This window comes from Babylonia areolata, chromosome 25 (assembly GCF_041734735.1).
Source record: "Babylonia areolata isolate BAREFJ2019XMU chromosome 25, ASM4173473v1, whole genome shotgun sequence".
In the NCBI taxonomy this organism is placed as follows: domain Eukaryota; kingdom Metazoa; phylum Mollusca; class Gastropoda; order Neogastropoda; family Buccinidae; genus Babylonia; species Babylonia areolata.
This window is the reverse complement of record NC_134900.1, coordinates 16,543,540-16,556,542: the sequence shown is the minus strand read 5'-3', so window position 1 is coordinate 16,556,542 and position 13,003 is coordinate 16,543,540. Positions and strand designations below refer to the sequence as shown.

At 37.6% G+C, this 13,003-nt stretch overlaps 1 protein-coding gene across 1 annotated transcript; it reads left to right on the top strand.

The window, feature by feature from the left end:
• The first annotated feature begins 14 nt into the window (after positions 1–14).
• Positions 15–6,164, top strand: LOC143299771 (mitochondrial intermembrane space import and assembly protein 40-B-like). Its single transcript, XM_076613175.1, has 3 exons — positions 15–166; positions 3,605–3,694; positions 4,389–6,164. Exons 1-3 carry the CDS (start codon positions 145–147, stop codon positions 4,688–4,690), a joined length of 414 nt encoding a protein of 137 aa, XP_076469290.1. The 5' UTR covers positions 15–144; the 3' UTR covers positions 4,691–6,164.
• The last annotated feature ends 6,839 nt before the right edge of the window (positions 6,165–13,003 follow it).

The following is a 13,003-nucleotide window of genomic DNA, read 5'->3' as shown; positions in this document are numbered from 1 at the left end:
CTTCTCACCAATCCGTGTTTCCTGTTCCGGCGGCTTCCGTTTGCCATGTGAAGAACACGACCGTCACACAATCAAATAGAGATAAATCATTCAACGGTTGTTTTCCATTTTACGAACTGAAAGAGGACGTGCAAGAAAAACAGGATGTCTTACTGTAGAAAAGAAGGTAATACATGTCTGTGTTATTTTCACACACAGTTTTTAAGTCCAGTTTGCAAATTGATCACTTTCAGATGATGAAACAAACTTGAATGTGACCCCAAATGAACTGAGAAGACCGGAGCCATGATTTTGTAATTTACGATACTTTATTTAACTGTTAAAGAAGACCCTCATCCTCTTCTAACTTATTTTAGGGGGAGGAAAAAGATTTATGATACAGAAGAAAGATGTGTGACTTGTGTCGCACAGAGGTGAGGTTTGGTTGATTAATAAAACAATTTGATTTTGATGAACGAACATTTAAAAAATTTCATACGCATGTACGCAACCCTAAACTGTTTCTATATTAAGAAGGGGCGTTGAAAAGCCAAAAAGGCTTATAAAAAAAAAAGTCCCAAATTCTGTACTTGCACCTGTACCTGGTTGAGCACACCAGGGGGCATTTGACTAGTTTACTAGACTAGTATAATTTTCTACATAAAAAGTACATTGCAAAATCAGTAGGTACATTACAAAATCAGTTGGTCATTTTCAAAATAAAGAGTTAAGGAAAAAAAATAGACCCGCCCCCTCCCCTTTTCCCTTTTCCCGACCCCATCAGCCACACACCTCATCAAAAACATTTTTTGTTATTTCTTAAATTCTTTGGAATGTAAAAACTGATGTTAAATGATGTGTGTGTGAGTGTGTGTGGAGGGGAGGTGGGGTGGGGCTGGGGGGAGGGGACAAGAGGGGGTGCTATTTTATTGATGGGGATAGACCACATGACTGACTGAACAGTGATTTAGAAAAACAGTCATTTCTATTCTAAACTTACTGAAACACTGGTTGTATGCTGACCGCTCTGGGTAGTAATTTTTCGCAAGATTATATTACAATTGGTATAAAGAAAAAGACAAAGAAGCAAAGCAATAATGATGGAATTATATCCATTCATTATTATATCATGTTAATCTTGAGAAATGCACAACCACAAAGTGACAAACTTTGAAAAATTCAGTGCTATAGCCACTTGGGTTATTCAACTTATTGCTCATGTTTTTAGAGTAGACCCTACTGTTTGAACTGTATGTAGCAAAAGTGAAAACTGAATAGAACTTAGAAATATTACATGACACGAACACTGGCATTGATGTTATGAACTAACACTGGTATTGTCTCTTTGCATATATGATGCAATGAAGCTAGTAATGAGTAATGCAAATGTTGACTTGGGAGGTAAGATAAATCTGACACAGTTAATGCACCCAGGGCTGCTTGGAATTTGAATAAAGCTTTTTTTGTGAAATTATATTTTATCTTTACTTTCTGGGTTTCCCATGCTAATTTCTTTTCATGTTTCTCTCTATCAGGCGATGACTTTAGTGACTATGACTATGAGTATAACTGTGTGTTGAAATTGCTTGAATTCATTCATTTTTTTCATTTGATTGTTTATTTGTTCTTTTTTTGTTGTTGTCATATTTGTTGTTTATGATTGATCTGAATTAGTTATTTGATATAGATAAAAATTTGACTCATCAATTGTCATAGAAATTGAAGTGCAACATGTGAGCATGCTACTCACTAGGATTAGGATAAGCTTTCAGCTTATTGATGCTCTTTTGTCATTGCTTATATTTGTAATTCATATAGATTTTTGAACAATTAAACTAAGTAAAGGTATAAAACAAACAACAACAAAAAAACAAAACAGGATTCAAGTTTTTCAATTGTATAAGTCCACCATTCTTGCTTTTCAGCTATTATCGACAACCACATCAGGTGGTAAAGCATACTGTGATAACAATCCAAGTAAAGTGCTTTAGGGTACCTGTCTAAAACTGCCAGAATGAGAACACATTAGGAAAGGCAGTGAAAATGCCAACTTTTAATAGTTTTATATTGGATTTGTGTGGTCTGAACTCACAACATTATGAGTTAGTTTGGCTGTAGTTCTATGCTTAGCCCGTTGGGCTAGCAAAATATCTAAAACGGTAAAAGTTATTGTGCCAGTCATCTCCCTTGTAAATAGATATGTGTACGTGTGTGTGTGTGTGTGTGTATGTGTGTGTGTGTGTATGTGTGTGGTGTGTGTGTTATGTCAATATGTGTGTGTGTGTGTATTTATCAAGTCAGCTGGTGGTAAAATTGTATTACTATTTTTTGTCACAACACATTTCTCTGTGTGAAATTCGGGCTGCTCTCCCCAAGGAGAGCGTGTGGCTACATTGAGAGCGTGTGGCTACATTGAGAGCACCACCCTTTTTTCTTTCTTTTTTTTCCTGCCTGTAGTTGTTTGTTTTATTTGTTTTTGAATTCTTTTTTTTTTTTTCTTTTTTTTTTTTTTTTTTTTTTTTGGCTTTATTCGTTTTTCCTGTTGAAGTGGATTTTTCTACCGAAATTTGCCAGGGACAACCCTTTTGTTGCTGTGGGTTCTTTTACATGTGCAAAGTGCATGCTGCACATGGGACCTCAGTTTATTGTCTTTTGTCTCCCCTACTCAAGGTCTCGTGGAGGGGGAGAAAATACTGGCGACTGCTGTGATTCGAACCAGTGCACTCAGACTGATCAAACCTTTTCATTGAAAACAAAGATAATAATGAAATGATATTTAGTATTTGATTACTTTGAAATTAAGAAAATAATGTAAAGATGTATTCATGTGTGCACTCAACATAGGTACTTACATGGTAACAATTTGATAAATTTTATTTGAATTGAATATGAAACAATGGTTATACTTATAATATCCTGATCTTATCACTTACATGTGACATGATTTGCATGCTATTGTATTTCAGACCTTAACTTGGCTTAAGCAGAAGTTTTGTTTGTTAATTTTTGTTGCTTTCTTGTTAATCAAAGCAGAAGTGTCAATTCTGATTTGTTTCTGTTGAAATGGACTGTAGTTGTTTTCTGGTTATTTATTGAAAGCAGAAGTTTGAATTCTGTTTTTGTTGTTGTTGTTGAACTTGAGTGCATTGCTGTTTTCTTGTTATTCATTCAAATCAGAAGTCTGAATTCTGTTTTGTTTGTGTTGAAATGTTTTCTGGTAATCCACAAAGTACTTTTATGAGTTATACTCTTCGGTGAAGGGTTTTGTTAAAAGCTAATAAAAGTCAAGGAAATTATTTGATATAAAAATTTGTTAATGAAAAAGGTTTGTAAACTGATTGTGCATGCATATATGAGCACACACATGCACACACACATGCGCGTGCATGCACGCTCCACTGCCTGAATCTGATAATGTTATTGGCACATTTTTTAAGGAAGCTCCAAGGCTTCAATTATCATAAATAATACACAACATTAAAAAAAAGTTTTTGTTGGTACAATACAACATTAATAGTTTGTAAAGTAGTGGCAATAGAGGTTAAAACTTAAATATAATTTTGCTTTGATTTTTTTTTTTTTTGCTTTTTTTTTTTTTTTTTAAATTTGGCTCTCTGTTGCACAGGTAAAGATGAGATCATTTTTGTTACCAAAGAGGATATGGACAAACCCTCCAAAGCAATCATCAAAGATGATGATGGTGATGAAGAGCCAGGTAAGAAGCAGGTGTGACTGAAAGTAAGCCCTCTGTTTTCATTTTTCATTTTCTTCTTATTTTTCTTACTTTAGGTAGGTGTTGTTGTTTTTTTTGTTTTGTTTTTTCTTGATTCTTCTCCAGTCTTGTGATGATTCGATAATGCATTGAGTCACCTGAGTTGTTTGAAAGCAACAAAAACATGTATGAGTGTTTTTGCTTGACAATGATGTTAAAGCATCTTTTGTTTCATATGTGTTTAGTGTATGAGGAGTGTGTGAAACTGACTAGCTATGGCAATGCCCATCCGAAATCATGATTTCATTCATCTGTGAGATGTTACTGTTTTACAGATCATATAAACAGAGATAAGACAAATTTATCATTTTGACATAAGAGTATTGTATGCTGAGTGTATGATCATTTGTGGTGGCTGTGTTGTCGTGTGACTTGCATTCTATTTCACCAGACATTGCTCAATAAGATATGTTAACAATAACTTTAGTTTCTTAAAAAAAAATAAAAAAAAAAATAAAAAAAAAACCTTGCAAGACTAGTTCGCTCTTCTTCTTTAAGTTGGGTACTAACAATCAGCTTGCTGATTTTGATTTTTATTCTTATCAACAACAAAAAATTTTCAGTCTCTATATATTGTGTTGTTTAACACTTGTTATTATTGTTGTTGTTGTTACTACCTTCTGCTGTCACTCCTCAGGTCTGATACTGCCAAACGGGGATATCAACTGGAGCTGCCCGTGTCTGGGCGGGATGGCCAGCGGCCCATGTGGGGTGCAGTTCCGTGAAGCCTTCTCCTGCTTCCACTACAGCCAGGCAGAGCCCAAAGGGGCGGACTGCTACGAGAGCTTCCGCAAGATGCAGGACTGCATGCAGGGCTACCCAGAGTTGTACCCCACCAAAGAGGAGGAAGTGGAGAAAAGTATGGACATGGCTGGGGAGGCGGACGCAGCGACTGAGGAGGCACCAGCAGAGGGGGAAGAAGAATGTGCGACTTCTTGACCGGACGTGGACTGGGCTTAGTGGTCAGATCTGCTCAGAGTTGTGACTGGAGTAGTTGGTAGGGACCTTGGCCTACAATTGTGGTTTTATTCTACTGTGGGTAATTGCGTGAATATGTCAGACGTAAAAGAATATGCAGTGTATGTGTGTGTTGCTGTTGTTTTGTTTTTATGCAGATTTGTATACATTTTGTATACCCTGTTCAGATTACAGTTAATCAAATGTTCCTGTTCCATGTACATTGACAGAGGAGACAAATGTTTGTGATGTGAAAAGTAAGTCTGGTCTGCTCCAAATAGCTGTGAATGTTGTGCTCACCCAAAGCAGTGTTGTTAGTTCAAGTGTTGACAAATAAAAGAAGTGTTTTTTGCAACTTGCCCCTCTGCTGTTAGGTCTGTTGGTTAGCTTTGGAGATGTTTTGGCTTCAGATGTACTGCCAGCCCAAGGAAAGACTTGAGAATGGACTGAAACCAGTGAAAGTGTTCATGGAAAAACACCAAGACTCTGGCAAGAAGAAATATCATGGATGTTATTCATGGATAGCAAAACAAGAAATCAGTTGTGACGCTTGCAAAAGGCCTAACAAGAATTTGTGAGTCGTCATGGCAAAGTAGTTTTTCCCATCTTTGTGATTTTTAGGTGTGTTCACACTTCATTTTAACTGCTGGAGGGCCTATGAAAAAAAAAGGGAAGTAAAAAGCACCTGAAACTGCTGTCAGCTGTCACCATGTGTTCCTTTTGTTCTTTTATTTATTTTTTCTAACCCTGAGTTCTCTTTGCAGTTCTCAGATCTGTTTCACATCTTGAAAATAACTGCATTTTTTGTCAGTTTGTAGGTTCTCACTTATCTCAGGAATAAGTCATTTTTGTCAGAAATCACATGAAAGACAAGTACACCTTACAGTTTGCTTGTAGAATTGTGTTTGGGCGAAGGACATATGCTTACCACCTGTAGGAAATATGAGAGTTTATTTGCATGGTTCAGAGTCCATGACTGTTGCTATTATTGACATCTTCATGTATCTCTGAATATACATGGACCATCATGCCAAGATCTTTCAGTTTGGAGACTAGAGAAATCGAAAGGTTTATCAGTGAATAAAGACAAACATTCAAAATCAGCTTTGGTATTCACTTCTTCTGTGTCTTCTTGTCTCACACTTTTGTGTTTCACCTCTCTGTAGATTGGAGACATGGCTGTGTGATGAGATGCCTAACTGTAGTCATTTACAAGTAGCCCCACAAAAAATGTTTGTAACCAAGTCACTTTTATCAATATTTTCATAAAACGTCAAAGAGAAAATGTGAGTTTGTCACACTTTGATCAGGTACAAAAAAAAAAAAAAAAAAAAAACCCGATTAAAAAATACCAAAATAATGTTGCATTATCCAATAAATGAAAATGAACATGAAAATCAACATGCAAAACATCGGAGAGAGTTAGATCAAACCTTTTTTTTTTTTTTTAATAATAGAAATCACACAAAGTGTATGCACAAATGTCAAATATTATGTATTTCTAATTTTATATTGCAGTGTCAACAGTTCATTGTGTAAGGGAAGCAACAATAATAAAACTAATGATGGGTACCAGTGTTGGGTTACTTCCCTTAAATCATGACCGTGTGATGAACATGAGCCATCAACATGTTTATAATGCCGAAAATATGGCAAAGGCATGCCAGGGTTATTACCTGTTTTGTAATTTACAAGAACCACCAATGCCATTATGACAACTTTGATGCTGACAATGACATACACCTTAGTCATGTGGATCAGGTTTATCAAAAGCACTTTGTGTTTTTTAAGTCAGTCTTCATCTTGACTTAGGACACCATTTTAGCACATTAAACGTACATCAGTAATTCTTTTCCCCACCATATCACAGAAGATACTTACAAAGGCTTACAAGATTTGTTTCTGACAATTTATCTTCTGATTCTGCAAATCCAGAACCAGTGTTCAAGTCACCAGGTCTTTTGTTGTTGTTTCAGTGGGGGACAAACTTGTTCTTATCAAAAACTTTGAAGCAGCTGAGTGGTTAAACGTTGGACTTTCAATCCGAGTCCGATTCCAGTCACCTGGTGGGTAAGGGGTGGAGATTTTTCCCATCTCGCAGGTCAATAGATGTGTAGACCTGCTAGTGCCTGAACCTTCTTTGTGTGTATATACATGCAAAAGATCAAACACACACATTAAAAATCCCATAATCCATGTCGGCGTTTGGTGGGTTATGGAAACAAGAACATACCCGGCATGCACCCTCCAAAAACAGCATATCACTGCATACATAGCAGGGTTAAAACTGTCATACACATAAAAGCCTACTTGTGCATTAGAGTGTACATGGGAGCCACAAACGAAAAATAATAATAATAATAATAAAAATAAACTTGTAAAATCCTTGTTGAGACATTTGGCTCACTGAGCTAGATGACAAAATATTGGATTGCTAGTTTGATTAAAGTTTCTAGCCAGGAGACAAACCTGTTCATTCCTGCTTTTTTTTCTTTCCAAGATAAGAGGAAGCAAAAGGAGAGAGAAAAGAAAGGAATAAGAGAAAAGGAAATGTCATTCAATGGTTCTTCTCAAAGAAAGGAAAGGAACAAAGAAAGGAGGGGGGAGGGGGAGAGAGAGAGAGAAATCCATACAGCTTATTCTTTTCAATCACCTTGGTTCTGTTGCTTTCTCTCATTCCCCCATAACCTTCACCTGTTACCCCTTCTCCCATCCCCCTCATCTCAATTTGATAGATTTTATATATTGAACACCTGTACAGTTCTCTTTCTCACTAAAATTTCTTACAATTTACATGAAAGAAAATTGTACAAATTACATAAACCACTCACAACCTCTCTCTCTCCCCACTCTTCTCTCATTCTTCATACCATGCAAACTGCCCACTGAACTGATGATATCTGTTGATCACATTTTCAGCATCAAGCTACCATTTTCTCCATCCCTGTCAAATCATTTTACTGCAAAGATCAAAGTTTTTAAACCACTTTACTGTTGTATTTTGTTAAGTGCTGACTGGGCAGAGGAGGGTTACAGTTTTTGGTGTGTGCAATTGAGAGAGACAGAAAGTGCGCTTGAATCTATTGTGTACATTGTGTGTGTGTGTGTGTGTGCATTTATGTGTGTGCTCACAATTTGATTGAAAATAGTTTGTCTATTTTAGACAAAAAGCGTTTATGACCACTTCCATTTTCATAGTTCACTATCGTTATCAATATGCTGCTCCAAAGATATGTTGGTTTCTTGTGTTTATTGATGAAATGTGTAATGTTCAGCTTAATGAGTGGCAACAACATGTTGGAAAATCCACTTGTGGAATACTGGCTTGAGTTTCTTTCAGCTCTAGTCTGTGGTATACTATGCATTACCTGTACTGGTAGGTTGTACATAGTTTTTCGTGATCAATTTCATGATGTAGGTTGCTCAGGTATGTGGATTCTTGAGACGAATTGTCACTGTTGCCAAGAGTTGAATTCCCTCTCTCTTAACAGGTTATATTGGGTTATCATTGTGTTATGCTTTTTTCTTTTCTTTACATACACAGTGTTAAAAAAAATATGTGAATTGTACATTGTTGAGTATGGATCAGTTTGGCATTAACACAAAGCAAATAAATTTTGTAATATAATTCATACCAACTTGATATTCATCATTTCTCCATATGTGTGTCTGTCTGTCTGTCTCTCTGTCTTCCTCTCCCTCCCTCTCTTTCATTCTGTCTTTCTGTCCCATCTTTCTTTCTTTCGGTTTTGTTGTTGTTTTTTATTGGGGGGGGGGGGGGGGGGGGCTCCGGAGGTGGGGTCATATTAATTTCCCTCAAGCGCCTAATTAATTTCCCTCAAGCTGTTCTTCTCGAATACCTCATACCTCCATACACTGACCTACCTTGGCTTAACTCAAACAATCAGTGTTAGCACACCATACACAGCTGTCAATGTTCGGCCATCTTGAGGTCGCTTCCAGAGGAGACCCTGCACTGCTGGCTTCTGATTCACTCTGGTGATGTTCAGTAATGCCTGTTATGATTCAACGTGTGCTGAACCCCACCTGCTAACCACCATACAATTGTCTCTCCTGTCTCCTCTCTGGCCTTCATGTCTTGTTGCTCTCTCCCTCTCTCTGTCTCTCTCTCACACGCGCACACTCTTTCCTCTCCAAAAAAAATTATTTCTTTTTTTTTTTTGCACTGTTCTTTTATGTACCCATATCTTTCCATCTTTCCTTCTGAATTAGTCCCTTGCGTGCACCCCTGTGTACATCTCTTTTTCTTTCTCTTTACCTCTCTCCATTGTGGCTACTGTCCCTTCCCAACCACCCCCACCTTTATTTTCTACAGACACACTCCCTCCAACTTCCAAGCTCGGAAAATAGGGGGGTGATGCTGTGGGGAGGAGGGGGGGGGGGAGCGAGTGATATTAAATTTATAAGCTATAAAAAGTATATTATTTTTGCGTCACACATTTTGCGCGAGCCGTCAGTTGAAGGCCAGCAAGTTAGTGGCGAAAACGGCGTCTGCAAAAGATCAGCTTTCAGCTTGTGCTGTGAGTTGAGTAGGCAGTCGTATTGAGCACATGGCAACACATATTTTTTTATCCTTAGAAAAAGAAATGCGAAAAAAAACAAAACCGTAATATCATACAGGTAACAAAACAACAAAATCATCTGTACACTTTGGTCACGTACAGAAATGGGAACAACGCAAAATGCCTCAGTCTACTTTTTATCTATCTCAGTTCATGCCTGCTTTCAACTCGAATTGTTCAGACATGACCTCGGCGAAGAGAAATGCGTATACATATGAGGGAGAGTGGAATAGTGAATTAATATGGGGAGAGGTGGCGGGGACACTGATCTCTTAGAACAGTGGGGCTGAGGACAGGACAGGATAGGTATAGCTCACTCACGGTTCCAAGCCATGCATCTTTCTGATAGTTCAGCGTATGTAGGGCACACACACACACACACACACACACACACACACAAACCGAACCACTGCCACTCTTATTAAGGTTACTCGTTTCTGAAAAAAAATACGAATTGTAAGACGGTCTTCAGGCCACCACAAGCCGAAGTGTGTAGAAGCTACAATATTCTATTTTTGTTGTGTATGCGCGCGCGCAGATGTGTATGTGTGTGTGTGTGTTTGTTTGTGTGTGTGTGTGTGTGTGTGTGTGTGTGTGTGTGTGTGTGTGTGTGTGTGTGTTGTTGTTGTTGTTGTTGTTGTTGTTGTTGTTGTTGTTGTTGTTGTTGTTGTTGTTGTTGTTGTTGTTGTTGTTGCTGCTGCTGCTGCTGTTTTTAAACGTGGTGCCACGCGGCCGCATGCTTATGCTGACATGCTTAGATAAACCATCCATCACTGAAATGGGTCCTCTTTTCTCTCTCCCTCTCCATGCTGCACATGTCAATAATAGCCGGACTAACGGCTGATGGACATCGCAGGAAGAAGAAAAAGATCGAGACCATAGCAAGCTGAAGCCTTAATTCTATACTCGAAAAGAGTGCATCGTCGGCAAGTCTGCATGAGTACAGTTAACAAGTCTTCAAATCTACGTGTGTGTAGTGTTACCAGGTCCGTATGTATTGACTTGGGGAGGTGGGGGGGGGAACACCACCAGCAACAACAACTGGCAACAAACAACTCCTCTCTCAATACAAGCATGTGTATCTGAGCTCATATGAATCTCTTCAACTGGCCTGGATACTGTATCACCATAAAGTCGTATATACAGCAATACTGTACTGCTATAGTGGTGAGTTTAACGACCTATTGGCGATCTGCCCTCAAGGTCAAGTTGTTCGTGGCCGTGGTCTTTTCCGTGAAGGGTGGTGTGGTCGAGGCGTCGGTTTTGGTATAATGGCAACAAGAGAGGCTTCTATATATATATATATACATATATACTTGTCTATGGCATAACCGGTTACTCAATCGGCTTTCGAGTCCTTGACAGCTGAAGGGGGCGTGTAGGGTGTGTGTCTTCGACGACTTTATCTATTGGACACGACAGGCAAATATTTGTGTCCCGTAGGTCAGGTTTCAAAATCGCTAAAGAGCTGGACGAAGCTGATACACTGAGGCAATTTCTTTCATAGTATGGTCAACCTGTCGGCGGTGGAAAACAATGTCAAAGCACTGACTGTGGGAAGTCGACTGTCAAAAAACTATTGTTCTGAATTGCATCGTACTGCACTGCCTTTTATAATGTTTTTGTTACAGAGGGTTTCACTGTGTGATATTTAGGCTGCTTCACGGCCTACAGTGAGCATGTTGCCACACCAACACACTGTCTGCCGGCGTGTCAATTTGTTTAAGTGGTAATACAAGTATTTCCGCAGACTTCCTGAAATGATAAATCTAGTTCCGAAAGACTAACACTCCGACCACCACTCAAGTTCCAGAGTCAGGGTCTTCCATTTTTCAATCACTTCTAAAAGTATTTCATTGATAAAATTAAAAAAATAGAGTATATGATTGATATGTGCATCTCCTTGCTACCCCCTCTTGTACGTATAACATAATCAGTAAAATCAGCACATCTTACGTTTCCTTTCACATGACTGTACATGTTTTTAATACATTGATAGGTTTTACCCTTTATGTCATTCTTTTGCAACACGACACGAAGTAAAATTCGTGATACCGTGAGAACCAAAAGCTTTTTCGTGAAACAGAACCAAATGACTTTTCAAAATTAAAGTCAACAAAAGCTGTATGTGATTTTTTTTTCTTTTTCTTTCTTTCTTTTTTTTTTCTTTTTTTTTTTTTAATAATGTTTCTGTTTCATTGCTGGTAGGACAAACATTTGATCACCAACAGTAGAATCTTTTCAAAGCCAGCTTGGTGCTCACCGGTGATACTATTTTTTCGAACCTACCCCTTAAAATACTACAATTTGCTACTCCTGTCACACAAAGAAATAACACTATAATTATCCGGATCATGAAACAGAAACGTTTCTCATTCTATTGGAACAAAACTTGAACATTCTTGTCACTTCCCTCTGGGAAATAGCCTTTGTCGAACAACACATTTTAAAAATCACCCGAGAAATCGCAACAATATCACCAGCAAGCGACAGCAATTAATTTTCCTTATAAATCTATCCGGGCCTGTAGGTTTTCTGCTCTTGGGCTTCATCTTTGTCAACAATACGCCTACTTCTTATAATTATTGGGACTGGACAATGAAACTGTGAGGCTTCTGTAATATCATAACTTATTTTAATCATGATTAGCATTTCCATTTTTCTTCTATAGACTCCTTCTCGACAAGCTCTTTAGAGAGTTTACACCATCCAAGAAATGTTCTGCCATTGGCTGTATCAAATCTATTCGTTGAGATATGGTACGTGTACATGTTTCCAAAAGTAAAACTGATCGTTTACTGACTTGCTAAAAAGTATTTGCCAGATTGTTGATATCCGGTGATTTTTTCACTAATAACTGTATAGTTTTTCGAACTTGACAATCTTTTATTTATTTATTTTTTTTAATAATCATTTTTCAGACTTGTTACATTTTCATACTTTTTTTAGTTTTTGTTTTTTTTAAGTCTGTCATGCAGCTGGTTCGTGTTTCTTTTTTGCCAACACACATTCGTGGTCGTATCGTTCATATCGTCATGTTAATAATCGTCATTTTTCATGTCAAGTTTTATTTGTCTTGTCATGCAATAAGCAAAGTGATGTTTAATATTCATGCATAACTGAAACATTTCTTATAAAGATTTGTTATCCTCGTTGAGAATGATAACTTCCTCCAACAATAATTAAGCCCTTGTTTTTTTTGTTGTTTTTTTTTGTGTTTTTTTTTTTTTTTTTTTTGTTTGTGTTTTTGTTTTTTTTTTGGGGGGGGGGTTGTTTGTATGTTTGTTTTTTTGTTTTGTTTTTTTGTTTTTTGTTTCTGTTTGGTTTTTTGTTTTGTTTGGGTTTTTCTTTTAATCATTTCAGTTTGTATCAGTTTTGTTCACAAATAAAACCAAACAACCAGAGCAATAAGCGCACATATCAGTTTAATTCATGAATTAAAGAAATAAAACCAAACTAAACCAAAGCAATAAGCACATACAAAGCCATGAAACCATATAGGCAATATATTACATAATGCATCTTCAGTAAACTTCCGCGACACCAAGACAAAGAGAGGGGAAAAAAATAGGTCAGCGTTGTTTGCCTCTTACTCATTTTACGATCTGAACTCAACCCACTTGTGTACAAACAGAAATCGTACAGTCTCCCATGCTGGCTTGGATAAGCCTTCACGTGAGCGATTGTACGCGGTGGGTCCTCAGGGGAGGAG